General features: G+C 49.7%; 2 protein-coding genes and 1 pseudogene across 3 annotated transcripts; all 3 read right to left on the bottom strand.

The window, feature by feature from the left end:
* Window positions 1–1,791: 1,791 nt before the first annotated feature.
* Window positions 1,792–1,885, bottom strand: LOC141418675 (U6 spliceosomal RNA; annotated as a pseudogene).
* Window positions 1,886–5,268: 3,383 nt separating this feature from the next.
* Window positions 5,269–10,331, bottom strand: Hbq1 (hemoglobin subunit theta 1). 2 transcript variants are annotated; one of them, XM_020176918.2, is made up of 4 exons: window positions 9,915–10,331; window positions 8,023–8,227; window positions 7,774–7,909; window positions 5,269–5,463 (listed from the first exon to the last, which is right to left on the bottom strand). In XM_020176918.2, exons 1-3 carry the CDS (start codon window positions 10,016–10,018, stop codon window positions 7,781–7,783), a joined length of 438 nt encoding a protein of 145 aa, XP_020032507.2. In that variant the 5' UTR covers window positions 10,019–10,331; the 3' UTR covers window positions 5,269–5,463; window positions 7,774–7,780. The 2 variants fall into 2 exon arrangements, with proteins under 2 accessions (XP_020032507.2, XP_020032519.2); XM_020176930.2 differs by lacking the exon at window positions 9,915–10,331 and adding an exon at window positions 8,314–8,449.
* Window positions 10,332–10,784: 453 nt separating this feature from the next.
* LOC109694758 (hemoglobin subunit alpha) lies at window positions 10,785–11,643 on the bottom strand. Its single transcript, XM_020176905.2, has 3 exons — window positions 11,485–11,643; window positions 11,152–11,356; window positions 10,785–11,023 (listed from the first exon to the last, which is right to left on the bottom strand). The coding sequence occupies exons 1-3, from the start codon at window positions 11,577–11,579 to the stop codon at window positions 10,895–10,897; spliced, it is 429 nt and encodes a 142-aa protein (XP_020032494.1). The 5' UTR covers window positions 11,580–11,643; the 3' UTR covers window positions 10,785–10,894.
* Window positions 11,644–15,384: the final 3,741 nt, after the last annotated feature.

Here is a 15,384-nt window from a genome sequence, read left to right as displayed (position 1 = left end):
CATAAATACCTGTGTGTGGACAAACGGCTGCGTTTTGCTTTGTTTTGCCAGGGAACAGGGCTTACTATGGGTAGTGCTCAGTGTGATCTGTGACACTCATACCCTCACTTTGTACCCTCTGATTTCACCTGGGGGACAAGGCTGCCTTAGGCTGCAGTGTCTGGCTCTGGACCAGTGTCCTCCCAGGGCGTGGGGTTGGTGCTTCCACTGCCTCAATTTCAAGGCACAATTCCGTGGGTCCTTGGGTGCTTCTCAGGTAGTCCTGACTAAGCGCAGCCCCCAGGGCAGCCTTAATGGCACCCTCCGATGACTTTTCCTTCCTACCCTCCTCCCCATCCCATAAGCCACCTGCTCCAAGTCCTCTCAGTCTGATGCAGGGAACCCGTGTTTGTACCTTTTTCATCCAGTGTGGGAAGTGAGTCTTAGCATTTCACAGCAGTGCCTGTGAGTCCTGAGAGCACATTATTGGGAGGTGTAGGTCTGAGGAGTTGTCCCTACACTGGAATGGAATCCGCAGCATCAGGAGGATCTCACTATACTTCCTCTACATCCCAAGTTGGGTCAAAACAGTCATCCATCCCAGAACATACTCTGCTCCCAGTGGGAAAACTTTCCACTGTCATCCAGAAAAGATAAGGAAAACGGCTATCCTTGTTAGGTTGCCTCGTTGTTGAGCTTGTTGGGCAGGGGTGGAACTGGAGCCACTTTTTTTTGCATCCCATGCAGGGGCTGTTCCCCTGTGGGAATAGTCAGGTGGTGGTAAGAAACCCTGGTTTAGCTGGGTGCTGGTGGCTCACACCTGTAATCCTAGCTACTCAGGACACAGATCAGGAGGACTGCAGTTCAAAGCCAGCCCAGGTAAACAATTCATGAGACCATATCTCAGAAATACCCAGTACAAAAAGACTGGTAGAGGACTCAGGTGGCACAGGGTATTCCTAGCAAGTGTGAGACTCGGAGTTCAAACCCCATTGTCACCAAAGAGAAAAGAAAAAGTCCCAGTTTGCTGGGTACCAGTGGCTCAAGCCTGTAGTCCTAGCTACTTGGGAGGTTGAGATTAGGAGGATTATGATTCGAGGCCAGTCTGAGCAAATAATTCACAACCGCAACCCTGCCCCCAACTCCAAAATAACCATAGCAAAATTGGACTGGAGGTGTGGATCAAGTGGTACAGTACCTGATTTGCAAGCATGTGGTTCAAAAACCACTGGGTCTGTGGTGTGTAATCCTGAGTCCTGAGGGGGTAGGGTAGAGGCAGAGAATAAAGCTGAGGTTACAGGTTCTAGGCTGTAGCAGGTAGACAGCTATTCTGGTATTAGTTAAAAACTTCTCCAGACTCAAAACTCATAATTCAGAGACATCCACTTGTGCCATGGCACATGTAGTATCTGCCATCTGCAAGCTAGGAAAGACCCAGGAAAGCTGGTGGTGTAGGTCTAGTTCAAAGGGGATGATGGGCCAGGAACTAGGGGAGCCCAGTGTTCTAAATTGCCAGTTCTGATTGGAAGGCTCAAGAACCAAGAGCACTCTGGTAGAAAGCAAGTGGATGTTCAGCTCAGGCAGAGAACAGCTATGTCCTTCCTGCATCTTCTGTTCTCCCCTGTGGTTGGATAGTGCCCAAAATTTTAGGCAGGGTGATGGTCATCAGTCTACTACAGTGTTTCTCATCTGGAAACCCCCTCAGACACTTCAGAGACAGCACTTTACCAGCCACGTGGGTTTCCCTTAGCCCAGTGAGGCCCACAAATAAAATTAACTACACACTCAAAAAATGTTTTCTCTTAATTTTTTTTAAATATGGAACACTTCAAATTTTTAAGTCATTCTTGCACAGGGGCCATGCTAATCTCTGTATTCCAATTTTAGTATGCACTGCAGAAGCGGTGTGCTCTGTCTACTGTTCGGATGTCATTTCTTAGGAACGATAACTACCTGTGCCGACTAGGACCTGAAGGGCTGAACAGGAATGCTTCCTGTCTTGTTAGACCTGTTTCCACTCCTGTATGGTGTGTCATGCATGGAGCCTGAGTTGGGGCCTTCTGGTTTCCTCTACATGTTTGCACAGGATACAGTTTTTCAAGAGGGAACTGAAGTAATGGACATGCGGGACCCTTTCAGGTTTTAGTGGAGGGAAAAGCAAGGAAGACCCTGTGGGAGGAAGGTTGGCCTGAGCAGTTGGGGTCCTGGGCCTTTGACAGACGGGCCCAAAGGCACCCAGTTCTGTCCACACCTGTCCAAGGCCTCAGGTAAGTAGATGCTGACATTGCTGCCCAGCCCGCTGGTGATGGCCATCCCCCTGCTTCTGCCTCGGCTTTGTTCTCTGGCTGTACTTCTTGCCAGAGGTCCCTCTGTCTACAGGGGTCAGTGAATGCAGGTCTCCAGAGTCATCTAAAACCCTCTGAGTTTTTCTGGACTCCAAAGATGCACATTTTTAAGTGTTCAGATAAAATAGTGTGGAGTATGCATTATTAGAGAATACTGTACTTCAGCATGTTTTGAGACAGTGGGTATATTCTGTCTCTAGTCTAATTGGACACCTCCCTAAATATGTTGTCTCATTTATTGAAGAAAATCAGGATGACAGTTGCTCCTTTTCATGTCTTGTGAGAATGACATAAATAACACATATGAGGTACCAGGCTCCAAGTAGATGGTCCTTTGCAGACAATGAACGGTTATGAAGCACTCAGGATGTATCTCAGTAATCACAGCAAATGTCTAGGTAGCACTTAATCTATGCCAGGTACCACACTAAATGTTTTTAGGGGCTGGGGGCATGGCTCAAGTGTTAAAGCACTTACTTAGCAAGTATGAGGGAGGTCTAGAGGTTAGACCTCAGAACCACAAAAAATAAACTTTACAGATTCTTAAAAGTCACGTAACAAGTGACCATTTTAGTCATCTTGAAAGTGTATGGTTCTGTGACATTTAGTACATTCACAGCGTTGTGCACCCCTCACTACCATCTACTTCCACAACTTTTTCATCCTCACAGACTCCAATCTGTTAGTAACTTCCCAAACTTAACCTCACCAACACACACAACCATGAACCTGCTTTCTGTCTCCTTTGGTCATGGACTTATTCTACTCAGGAAGATATTTTCAAAACCAGGCAGTTGTGGCTCACTCCTGTAATCCTAACTACTCAGGAGGAAGAGATCAGGAGGATCAAGGTTCAAAGGCAGCCCCTGCAAATTGTGAGATCCTGTCTTGAAAGTAATAAAGGGCTGGTGGAGTGGCTCAAGCAGTAGTATGCCTGCCTAGCAAGCATGAGGCCCTGAGTCCAAACCCCAATACTGACAAAAGATGTTTTCAAGGTTCAGCCACATTCTCTAAGAACTGCATTGTTTTATGGCTGAATACTCCCTTTTGTGTATGAGGTACATTCATCCATGGATGTCCAGTAAGTGCTTTTCCACCTTTAGCTGAGGCCTCAGCTTTCCCTAGAATAACAAGGAAGGCCTCTTAGTCACAGGTGGTGCTAATGACATCACATCTGACACCTGCTACAGAGTTTGCAGGAATGACACTGGGCATAGGAAGAAAAGACATTGTTCTCTATGAAGGCCTGGGACTGGACTGCTGCCAATGCCGAACACTGGGCCTCCCTCTGATGGCCCAGGACCTGAGTTATTCTCTGCAGAGAGGAGGCCCTAGGATTTGACCATGCCGCCCTGACTCTGGGTGTCCTCTACTCTCCTATTGGGATAGGGGCACCAGCTCTGGGTGGTAAGCAGGTGCTGGACCAGGTCAAAGGTCTTCAGACGACCTTGATGGTCCAGGGTTTCAGTGTGCAAAGAGTGAGCATCCTGGGAGGCACCTCCAGAAACGGGACTGACATTGTTCTGCTCACCCCAGGTCTCAATTATGCTCTGCATTTGGGCGGCTTTTGGGACACTGGTGGGGGTGATGGGGAAAGATTTGATTCTACTCACCACAGGGAGGAAAGGAGCACAAGGTCCTGACTTCAATAACCAGTACCATTAAAAAGAAAATGGGTGAATGTGTCTTACATGGGTAATCCTAGCTATCAGAAGGCTGAGATCAGGAATATTGCAGTTGGAAGGCAGCCCATGGCAAATAGTTTCCCTCCCCCCTCCCGCCCCTTCCCCTCCCTCAGACTGTGTTGCTGAAGTTGGCGTCCAAATCCTGCCTCAAGCTTCCTGGGTAAATAGGAGTACAGGTGCATCACTGTACTGGAAAGATGAACTTTTTTGGGTAAGGCTCTGGATATTGAACTCAGGGCTTCCTGCTTGCTATGCAAGTGCTCTACCCCTTGAGCCATGAACCAGTCCTTTTGCTTTTAGTTTGTTTTCACTTGGTGTCTGGTGCTTTCATGAGCAGGCCACAGACCCCAATCCTAGCCTTCTTTAGTAGCTTGGATTACAGACTTGGGGGCCACTGTGCTTGACTTGACTTGCATTCTTAATGTGCATAAGAGTTCCCTAATATAGATAAGAAAAAGGGCTGGGAGGCAGTTGTGATCAGACAGGGTCTCAAAAAAAAAAAGGAGGGGGTGGAGATCAGAGATCAGGAGCATCACTGTTGGAAGCCAGCCCAGGCAAACAGTTCTGGAGACCCTATCCTGAAAAAAAAAAACTCACAAAAAAGAGCTGGGAGAATGACTCAAGTAGTAAGAGTGCCTGCCTAGCAAGTATGAGTTTAAATCCCAGTGCTGCCAAAAAAAAAAATCAATATGCACGTAAACAATGAAGTATAGAAAGGTAAAACAGGTCTTGTCCCGGTTGGGTACCAGTGGGAATGGGGAGGGTAAACAGAGAGGGTGAATATGGTCCACTTGCTTTGTATATGTGTATGAAAATATAACAAGGAAACTTGTTGAATTGTTCTAAGGAGAGGGCAGGGAGATCAGGGAGGATGATGGAAGGAGTGAATCTAATTAAGGCACATTGTACACACATATGTAAATGTCACAATGCAACCCCCCTGTGCAACTAATACATGCTTAAAAAAAAAACAAATAGTCTGGGAACCTAGTGGATGTCATCTGTAATCCTAGCTAATTGGGAGGCAGAGGTTGGGAGGATTGTGGTTTGAAGTCAGGCTGGGCAAATAATTTACAAGACCCATCTCCAAAATATCCATAACAAAATAAACTGGAGGCATGGCTCAAGCAGTAGAGTGCTTACCCTGAGTTCAACCCCTGGTAACACCAAAAAAAAGAAGAAAAAAAAATCCAGTAACAAGGCCCCTGGCTTTAATTTTGAGCACTTGAAAAAGCAAACCAGAAAAATGACAAAGGAAGAAAAGGACAAATGATTTATGTGAATAACTGACAAAGATCATTCCAGAAAACGTGTAGAAATTATCAATAAACCTATGAAATGAAGCAAGATTGGCGGTGAGCTCCTGTATTCTCAGCTACTTGGAAGTCTGAGGCAGGAGAATCTCTTGAGTCCTGGAGTTCAAGGTCAGTTTGGGCAATCTAGGTAGACCATATCTGAAGAAAAAGAAAAAAGAAAGAAAGCTGGGCACTGGTGGCTCATGTATGTAATCCTAGCTACTTGGGAGGCTCAGATAGGGAGGATCAAGGTTCAAGAACAGCCCAGGCAAACAGTTCATAAGAACCCATTTCCAAAATTAACCAGAACAAAATGGATGGGAAGTGTGGCTGAAGCAGTAGAGTACCTGTTTTGCAAGCATGAAGGCTTGAGCTCAAACCCCAGTCCCACCAATAACTATAATAATAATATAATAATAAAGGAAGTTGGTTACTTGGCTCAAGTGATAGAGCTCCAAGCACCTGACTACCAAGACCGAGGCCCTGAGTTCAAACTCTGAATTCCAACACCACCATCACCAAGGAAAAACAAAAAGAAAAGACAGAAAAGTGATGAAGCAGTAGTGGGGCTGTGGTCCCTCAACACAGAAGGCACTGATGGGCTCAGTCTGAAACCTCACTTTGGTTCTTCTGAGGGATGGAGGATGTGGTAGAGGGACTTGATTTTCTACTTGGAAAGCTTGTATGTGTGCATGTGTGATAGCAAGGGTAGATTTCAGCCTACTTCTTAAGTGTTTTTCTACATTTAAGCAAAAATGGGTTGGATGTTAGGGAGAGAAAAGAAGATGGTAGAGAGGGGAAGGAACTCCTCAGCTGTTCACAGACACCCATGACCTGAAAAAAAGTGGTGAGCACCGTCTTACCATGTTCCCAAATCTGTAGCTAGTGCTGGCTCCCTGTGGGGCTGGGCCCAGGGGTCCTGGTGAAATGCTTAGGGTAGCAGAGCCTGGAAGGGTAGTTCAAAATTCCAGCACAGAGCCTGGACTTCAGCATCTGGACAGGGCCTTTCTTGCTGTCAGGAACAGCAGGGGAGGCAGCAGGGGAGGAGAAGCCAGAAGTCCTAAGATCTGCCTTCTGCAAGCTGGAGACCTGGGAGGCCTGGCGGTAGTGTGGTGATCTAAGCCCTGGTTCTAGTTTGAAGTTCCAAGAACCAGGAGCACTCCAGTGCAAGGCAGGTGGACTTTCCAGCTTGGGCAGAGAATAGATGTGTCCTTTCTGCACCTTCTTTTCTGCTCTCTGTGGATGGTTGGTGCCCAAAATTTTATGCAGAGTGAGCATCACTCCATCTACTGATTCCAATACTTCTCTTCTGTAAAGCCCCTCGCAGACCCCAGACACAATGCTTTACCAGCCGCGTGGGCATCCCTTAGCCAGTGAGATTGACACATATAAGTAACATCACATACCTAAAGAATGTTTTCCTTTTGTGGTGTGTGTTTGTCCACTGTTCCTCTGTCACTTTGAGGATATCATTTCTAGGGAAGATATCTAAGGGTGCCTACCAGGACCTGAAGGACTGTAAAGGAATGCCTCCTGTCTGGTTAGACCTGTTTCTGTCCATGTGTGTTGTGTGTGTGTCACAAGTGGGCCCCAAGGTAGGAATTTGGTTTCCTCTACTTGTTCATATAGGACACGGTTTGCCAGAGGGAATTGAAGGAATAATGGATGTGTGGGAACTGTTTCTGGACCTGAGATACAGAGAAAGGGACAGTGAGTGGAGTAGTTGTCTCAATTTTATGCAGTGACCATGATTGATTTTATGCAGAAAAAATAAAAGGCTCTACTTTTCTCTCTGGTGATGTCAGATGATGGCAAGGTTGGTGGTGCCCTGGCCTCTTCCTCCATCTACATGACTGGGCACATGGCTGGAGCCACTTGGCTTTTACCACAAGCCTCCTGATACCTGCCATCCCCATTGTCTGCAAGTCCAGTATGTGCCGGGAGGGTGTGCTGTCTCTGGTTTTCTCAGAGGCTGTGCCATTTTTGTCCTGACACCCTCTTCCCACATCTACCAGCACTCACAGCCCTGTACCCCATCCTATGCTCCAATCAGATGATGGACCTTTCCGTGGGGCCAGGCCCAGCCCACCTGTATCTGAAAGGACACTGGAGTGGACCCAGGACCAGCCCTGGGGAGACCAAGGATCCTCCAGCAGTCCTGCTGCCTGTGGCCACCCATGACCCCTCTCTACCTGTTACCCTCCAGAACGGTCACAGGTGCAACCAGTGCCACCAAACCTCCCACATGAATTCCTAACCTGATGACCCAGACCCACCCGAGTCAGAGCAGCCTGAATTCTCCCTGATGCAGCTCTCCTGGGCCCTGGCCCTGGCATGGAGGATCTGAAGGGCGGTGCCTTACCCCGCACCAGCGTCAAAGGACACATGCACGCAGGACACGGCCCTGGGAGATTTTACTCAAAGCAGGTCCTCGCGGAGTGGCTGATTGGGGGCCCCGCGAGCACCCACCTCCAATTCAGAGATGCCTGGAGGCCAGCGCTGAGGTCACGAGGCTCAGAAACTTGTCCAGCGAGGCCTGCATGGCGGGACTGAAGTCTCCTGGGTAGTTCCGGGCGAGGGTCACCAGCAGACAGTGGCCCAGGAGCTGCGGGGAGAGGAGGTTGTCCCAGCGTCGGGGTCATCCGTCGGTCATCTGCACCCTGCCCTAATGGGACCCCCTCCCCGGCGACTGAGGGTCCAGTTGGCCCGTTGCCTTACCTGGAAGTTGACAGGGTCCACCCGCAGTTGGTGCGCATGCAGGTCGCTCAGGGCAGACAGGGCGCCAGGCAGGTTGTCAAGGTTGTGGACGGCGAGGGTCAGCGCGTCGCCCACCTTCTGGCCGTGGTCTTTGACCTGGACGGAGCCGCGGCTCAGATCCAAGTGCGGGAAGTAGGTCTTGGTGGAGGGGAAGGCCAGGAAGGTCCTGCGGGAGGAAGGTTGGTTGGGTACGTCCAGCCTGGCCAAGCAGGGGACGCGAGTCCTGCGGAGGGCACCCAGCTCTGTCCGCACCTCTCCAAGGCCTCGGTCACATAGACACCGACGTTGTCGCCCAGCTTCTTCCACAGCGCGCGCACCATCTCCCGGTCCGCGGAGGACAGCGCCATCCCTGAGCTCCTGCCTCGGGCCCGCGCCCTTGCGCCAAGGGCCCGCGGACACCAGGGGGCGCCGCCGCGCGCTCCGCAGCCCCTTTGCTGTAGCGCGAGGCAGGAGTCAGCTCTCTGTGGTCAGCTCCCGCCTGCGACCCTCTGGGTCTCCTTGTACCCCAAACACCCATATTTTAAGTGTTTCTCCTATAGACAATAGCACTTAATGTTAGCATGTATTTGGGCAGTGGGTATATTCTGCCTCAGAGTCTAACAGGACACCTCCCTGAGTATGTTGGCTCATTTCTTGGATAAAATCAGGATAAAAATTGCTCCTTCTTAGGGTCTTGTAAGAAGACATATAAGGTGCCTGACTCCAGGCAGATGTTTCTTTCCAGACAATGAACAGTTATGGAGCATTTAGGATGCATCCCAATAATCGTAGCAAATGTCTAGGTAGCACTTAATCCATGCCAGGAACCACACTAAACATTTTTAGGGGTTGGGGGCGTGGCTCAAGTGGTAAAGCACTTACCTAGCAAACGTGAGGTCCTGAGTTTACACCTCAGAACCACAAAAAAAGAAAAAAGAAAGAAAGAAAGAAAGAAAGAAAAGAAAGAAGGAAAGAAACCTCAAAAACTTTCTTAAAATTCACATGACGTAAATTGCCATTTTATTCATCTTAAAAGTGTATGATGGGCACCCGTTTGGGACCACTCCCTGTCTCTGGTGGAAGCTTTATCTTTGTCCTTCTCTTGGAGACACTGGAGTTTGAACTCAGGGTCTCACACTGGTGCTCTACTACTTGAGCCACTCCACCAGCAATTTTTTGTGATGAGTTTTTCGAGATAGGGTTTCACAAACTATTTGCCCGGGACTGGCTGCAATCTGCAATCCTCCATGATCTCTGCTTCCTGAATAGCTAGAATTACTGGTGTGAGCCACCGGGGACCGGCTTATCCTTTTCTTTATAAACTTCTTCCCTAGAACAATGTATCCCCAACACAACAATAATAAAAATAAATAAATAATAATAAAACAATTTTAAAACAAACTCCTTTCCTAAAAACAGAGTGTATGAGCTGTGATATTTAGTACATTCGCATGGCTGTGCAACCACTCTCTACTCCCAGACCCTTTTCTCCCTGGTATGGATTCATTGATGTGGATCTTTCACACACATGGACTACAACATGTGGCCTTTGCTCACTGGCTTCTTCCACTCAGCGAGATGTTTTCAAGGTTCAGCCACATTCTATAAGAACTGCACTCCATAGGGGAAGGACAATGAGGAAGAATAATGGAGGGAGTGAATCTAATTAATATATATATATTGTAAGGACATATGTAAATGTCACAACTATTACATGCAAAAAAAAAAAAAAGGAACTGCAGTCTGTTTTAAGGCTGTGTACGAGCCATAGCTTGTTTACACACTCATCTATGGATATCCATTGGCTATTTTTCCACCTTCAGCCAAAGGAAGCCCCAGTTTTCCCTAGTAGAATAACAAAGACAGCCTCTTACCAGAGCTCACACTTCATCACAGGTGGTGCTAATGGCATCACAACTGAGACAGAGGGCCACAGGGTTTCTCCAGGGATGACTGTTGGACCCAGGGAAAATGTCATTGTTCTCTGTGGAGAGCTGGTAATGAATAGCTGCCCAGCCTGGGTACTCCCTCTGATGGCCAGGATGCGGGCGTTTCTCTTTAAGAAGGCACTTTTGGGGCGATTCTGTCATTCCTCCCTGGCTCCGATGTCCTCTCTACTGCCCCTCTACTGGGAGAGGGGCACCAGCTGAGGGTGGGTGCTGGACTGGGCCTGACAATTGAGTCTTCAGACCTCCATGGTTCAGGGTGTCAGTATTCAAAGAGAGAGCATCTGCTTTTGACACCTTCTCAAATTGTCTGGGGCTGACATTGCACTGCTCCTCCCAGGTCTCATTTGGACTGCGCACTGCATTTGAGGGGTTTTAGGGACACTGGTGGGAGTGGCAGGAAGATTCAGTTCTACTCTGAGGAAGGAGCCCTGGGATAGCTGGGTCAATTCTTAGCACAAGTGTGTGCTACGTGAGAAAATGCAAAGTTGGGGGAGAATTCATTGCTGCAGCTAGTTACTGTTAAATTTTTGGCGTCCTAGAATAAAATGCCCAAAGAAGGAATGAAACCAGTAAAGCACTTCAGGTTGCCCATTCAATCCGAGTCGGAGGATTGGCTATGTTTTCTTGCCTGCCACGTCCCTTTTCACTCCTGCCACCTCTCCCTTTCCTGTCTTTTCCTGCCTTCTCTTGCTGCAGACAGGTCATTGATGAGAGGTAAGGGATGTGTCACCAAGACGGCACCCGCTCCCATCCCAAGCACCTTGATGGACACAGAGAACCCAGGCACAGACAGGCTCTGCCCACTCAGACTTTATTCAAAGACCAAGAGATGCAGGTGCGAGGAGGGGACAAGGGTCGGTCCGGAAGGCCCGGCGGGCAGTGGGCGGGGCCGTCGAGGTTCCATCTTAACGGTATTTGGAAGTCAGCACGGTGCCCACAGCGGCAAAGAACTTGTCCAGGGAGGCGTGGATCGAAGGGGTGAATTCATTCGGGTGGTGGTTGGCCAGGGTCACCAGCAGAGAGTGGCTCAGGAGCTGCGGAGAGGAGAAGGGTCGGTCAACAGCGGTAGAGACCACACCCGAATTCGTGCACCATGTGGAACCTGTGGAGCCTGAGTTCCTTCTGCGCCCCACTTCCCTCCCGGCCTGACCCCAGCACGCACCTTGAAGTTGACCGGGTCCACACGCAGCTTGTGGGCGTGCAGGTCACTCAGGTCGGACAGGGCAGAATACAGGTCGTCTAGGTGGTTCGAGGCGTTGGTCAGCGCTTCCGCCACTTTTTTCCCATGGACCTTGATCTGGGCGGAGCCGTGGCTTAAGTCAAAGTGCGGGAAGTAGGTCTTGGTGGTGGGGAAGCTGTGGAACATCCTGCGGGGAGAAACGGTAAGTGAGCAGGGGTGGGGACAGCCTGGAGCGAGGACGCTTAGGGTTGCCTGCTGGGCTGTACGGCGGCGTCGGACTGCTGGATGTTGGCAGGGGAAGCGGGGGATCCTCACCTCTCTAGGGCCTCCGCGCCATACTCGGCACCATGGCCGCCAACCTTGCTCCAGGCAGCCTTGATGTTGGCCTTGTCGTCAGAAGACAGCACCATGGTGGATTCTTTCTGAGTCTGTATCAGAACCAGAAGTGTGCGGGACCTGCAGAGCGCGGCTCTTTTATCCTCGGTTGCTGGGGCAACGCCCGGCCAGGCCGCCCTGATTGGCTGGCGCGGAGCCGCCCTGTGAGCAGCGGGACGGACAGGGGGCGCCCGGCGGGTCTCTGCAGGCTCCGCCTCCAGCCGAAAACTTCCCTGGCTCCAGGGGCCGGAATTCTTCTCCCTCCCACTCGCCATCTTCCCCGACGGCGGCGGGCTCGGCCCTCATGCCGGGAGGCCCGCCGGTGAGGTCTGAAGGCCAGCGCGAGGCACCTGGCCTGGCTTGGCGCGCGCTGGACGTGCATCGTCTGAGCAGAACCAGCGCTGTTGGAAGAGAAGCTTGGCCCAGTCTAAGCAGAGAGGGGTGCCAACAAAAAGACGCTCTTCCTGCCATAACCCCCGCCGCTCCCGTTCAGCCTCTGTGCCTCTAGCCCCCTTTCCTTCCTCAAGAAGTCACCCTGTGTGTTTGAGGGACAGTCACAGGGAAGGAAGAAATACCTAGGTATAAAACTGCTGGGTTTGGGAGTCTGGGCTCCAGACTCAAACTTCCTCACCATGGGGATGGTAACTGCAGCTCCAGGTCGTGGCCTCCCAGTGGGGCCTTTCCTGTCCCTCACTCCTGTGTGGTTGTGTGGGTGACTGTCTCCCTGCCTACCTGCCCAGTGTTCCTGGTTCAAAGTGACACCTCCAGGTGTTCAAGTTGTGCGTTTGAAAGACTTCTAGTTAAATGCTGGTTCAATAAATCCAGCAACAGGCTGAAGAAGCCTGGAGCATCCATCTGGGCTAGGGACGGGGGCAGTCATCAAATCATCAAATCACTTGCTGGTGATAAATATGGTCCCCTGGGCTTGCCATTAGGGGGAAGGAGTGAGAAGTCATTGATATCGCCTTCCCTGAGTTGGAGGAAGATTTTTCTGTGAGGACTGGGGTGGTGGATAACTTCAGTCTGCCATTCTGTACATCTGTCCCTGAGGACCCTTACTGGAGACCTGCCCAGTATGTGTGGGGAAAGAGAGTCAGACTATCTTAGGCAGAGAAGAAAGTAGCTGACATCAGCTTTAGTAATGCTGAGGAAACTGCCTTCCCTTTTCCCATTTTCCTCTTCCTACCCTGAACGCATTCCTGATTCTGTCCACAGTTCCTAGGCTTCATCTTGGCCCTGAGGACAAGATGCTGGAGACTTCAAGACACCAATGTCTCTGCCACAGGCCTGAGACCACCTCTCTCTTTGTGTTGTGCTCTAGTCTCTCCAATACCTGAAGATTTTTTGTTTGTTTTGTTTTTTCTTTTTTTGTTTTTTAGACTGGGTGTGAATATGTATCCCAGGCTAGCCTCGAACTCATGATCCTCCTGCTTCAGCTTCTGGTTGTCTGGCTCTTTCTGAGCCCTTTTAATACTAATACTAGTATATTAGCCAAGGACACTATCTGTCTCTTTGTCTCTGTGTCTGTCCCTCACCAATCGCCCTCTTTTCTGTCTCTTTCACTCTTCTTCTTCTTTTTTTTTTTGGCAGTACTGGGGTTTGAACTCAGGACTCAAGCTTGTTAGGCAGGTGCTCTATCAGTTGAGCCACTTGCCAGCCCTTTCCTTTTTTTCTTTTTTTTGAAACCTCATCTTGCTATGTTGTCCAGGCTCCTGGGATCAAGTGATTTTTCACCCCTCAGCCTTTTAAGTAGCTGGGACTACAGGAGCACCTCTGGAAACCTGGCTGACTTCCATATTAATATGGAAAGAGCTCCTACATATGAATGAGGAAGAGGGGTAAGAGCTGGTTGTAGTGGTGAGTGCCTGTAGTCCTATGTACTGGGGAAGCTGAGATAAGAGAATTGCTTGAGCCCAGGAGTTTAAAGACTAGCTTGTGCAGGGAGAAACTACATCATTAAAAAAAATGTGCTTGAGGACTTGGGGATATAACTGAGTGGTGGAGCACTTGTCTAGAATGGGCACAGTCCTGTGTTTGATCCCCAGCACTGCAAAAATAAATACATAAACAAGAACCAAACAAACTAAGGTACATGAGAATGTAGTTGGAGATGTGCCTGTGATTCTTCAGCAGAGATAGGAGCAACTGGGTTTTGTCTCAAATTTCACTTTAGCTTCTTCAGGGTGTAAAGATTGAGCAAGGGACATGCTGCCTATTTGGAATAACTCCAAAAAAAAAAAAAGGTGTGTGTGTATGTGTGTGTGTGTGTGAAAGCATGGGTGTAGTTCAGTTTATTTCTTAAGTGTTTTTTACATTTAAATAAAAATGGGTTGGCCGTTTGGCCAGAAAGAGTGAATGGTAGAGGTGGAGGAAGGAAACTCCCCAGGAGTTTAGAGAAGCTCATATCCTGAAAGAAAGGGGGGGACTTTGAGGGAAGTTCCAGGACTTAACTCACTCCCCAAAGCTGCATCCAGTGCTACCTGTGGGGATGAGCCCGGAGGCCCTGATCCAGTTCCTAGGGCATTGGAGGTCTCCAGTCCAATGGATCCTAGGTCCCCAGTGTGCACCCAGTGGCTTCAGTACCTGGAACAGGAACCTTTTTGGCTGGGAGCAGAACCAGAGGGAGTAGCTGGGAGGTCTGGGCTGAGCCAGAGATTGGGGCCAGTGAGTTGGGGGTGCAAGTCTGGAAACAGTGAACTATTTATGTGCCTCAGGAACTGCAGAAATCTGCTATTCAGCTTCCCATGTGTACTTTCTGGGGAGGCCAACCTTTCCCTCTCCTTCCCTGTTTCCTGGCCTGCTCTCTGAGGGTTACTGAGAAAGAGCAAGGATAGGTGGTAGCAGGACACTCACCCCATCCACATGCCCTCTGGAAGGAAGGAGGTGTGAATTAGAGAGACTTTGTGTCCCCTGTATCTGTAGCAGCCTATTCTTGTGTTTCATTTTGCTTTTTGTTTGTTGTTTTGTGGTTCTGGGGATCAAACCTGTGTTACTTACTAGGCAAGTACTCTACTGCTGAGCTACATTGCCAAGATGCTTCCTTTGGGGTGTGTGTGTGTGTGTGTGTGTGTGTTTGAGATGGGAATCTTGCTTTGTAGTCCAGGCTGGCCTTGAACTACCAATTCCCCTGCTTCAGCCTCCACGGTAGTTGGAATCACCACTGTGCTGGGCTTTTTTGTTTTGATCTAGGTTGTACGTTGGTATTAGTGATATTTCAAAGGAAGGTGTTGCTCCTAGGATTCTCCTCCTCAGTGCCCTGAGAGGAACCTCTAGACAGGGGCATAGTCAGTGCTTTCTTTGGAGTTGGTCCAATTCCCCTCCCACACTGCATCTACAGAACAGGGCAAGAGAACAGAATCACCCCATCACTGGCACTTCAGGTGTGCAGAGAACTCAGGTGCCTCAGGGCTGCCTCAGACTTTATTCAAAGACCAAGAGGCTCAGGTGTGGGACCAGGAGCAGGCAGGCAGGGGATGGGCTCTGGAGGCTCCAGCTTCATGGATATTTGGAGGTCTGCACTTCAGCCAAGAACTTGCCCAGAGAGATGAGGATAAAGGGGTGAATTCAGCTGGGTGGTGGCTGGCCAGGGTCACGATACACAGTGACTTAGGTGCTGTAGAGAGAGGAAATCTGTCAGTGTTCATAGAGACCCTGGCAACAGCCTGTGCTCCACATTTTCCAATATATGGGGTTTTGTGTTCTGTGCGCAAGGCCTGCTGCACCCTCCATGCCCTCTCCCTCCCTCCAGGCCTGCCTGTGCACTGACCTTGAAGTTGACCTGGTCCACAAGCAGCTTGTGAGTGTGCAGTTCATGTAGCCCTGACTGGGCACTCTGAAGGT

This window comes from Castor canadensis, chromosome 17 (assembly GCF_047511655.1).
Source record: "Castor canadensis chromosome 17, mCasCan1.hap1v2, whole genome shotgun sequence".
NCBI lineage: Eukaryota > Metazoa > Chordata > Mammalia > Rodentia > Castoridae > Castor > Castor canadensis.
The sequence above is the reverse complement of the archived record's forward strand: the minus strand, read 5'-3'. Positions and strand labels throughout refer to the sequence as shown.

Coding starts and splice junctions, on each gene's coding strand:
- Hbq1 (XM_020176918.2), bottom strand. CDS start 10,018: ATGACATTTTCCCTGGGTCCAACAGTCATCCCTGGAGAAACCCTGTGG. Junction 8,228..9,914: donor GTGATGAAGTGTGAGCTCTG/GTAAGAGGCTGT, acceptor TTCCTCCCGCAG/GACCTTCCTGGCCTTCCCCT. Junction 7,910..8,022: donor TGGACCCTGTCAACTTCCAG/GTAAGGCAACGG, acceptor CTCTCCCCGCAG/CTCCTGGGCCACTGTCTGCT.
- LOC109694758 (XM_020176905.2), bottom strand. CDS start 11,579: ATGGTGCTGTCTTCTGACGACAAGGCCAACATCAAGGCTGCCTGGAGC. Junction 11,357..11,484: donor GGCGCGGAGGCCCTAGAGAG/GTGAGGATCCCC, acceptor TTCTCCCCGCAG/GATGTTCCACAGCTTCCCCA. Junction 11,024..11,151: donor TGGACCCGGTCAACTTCAAG/GTGCGTGCTGGG, acceptor TCCTCTCCGCAG/CTCCTGAGCCACTCTCTGCT.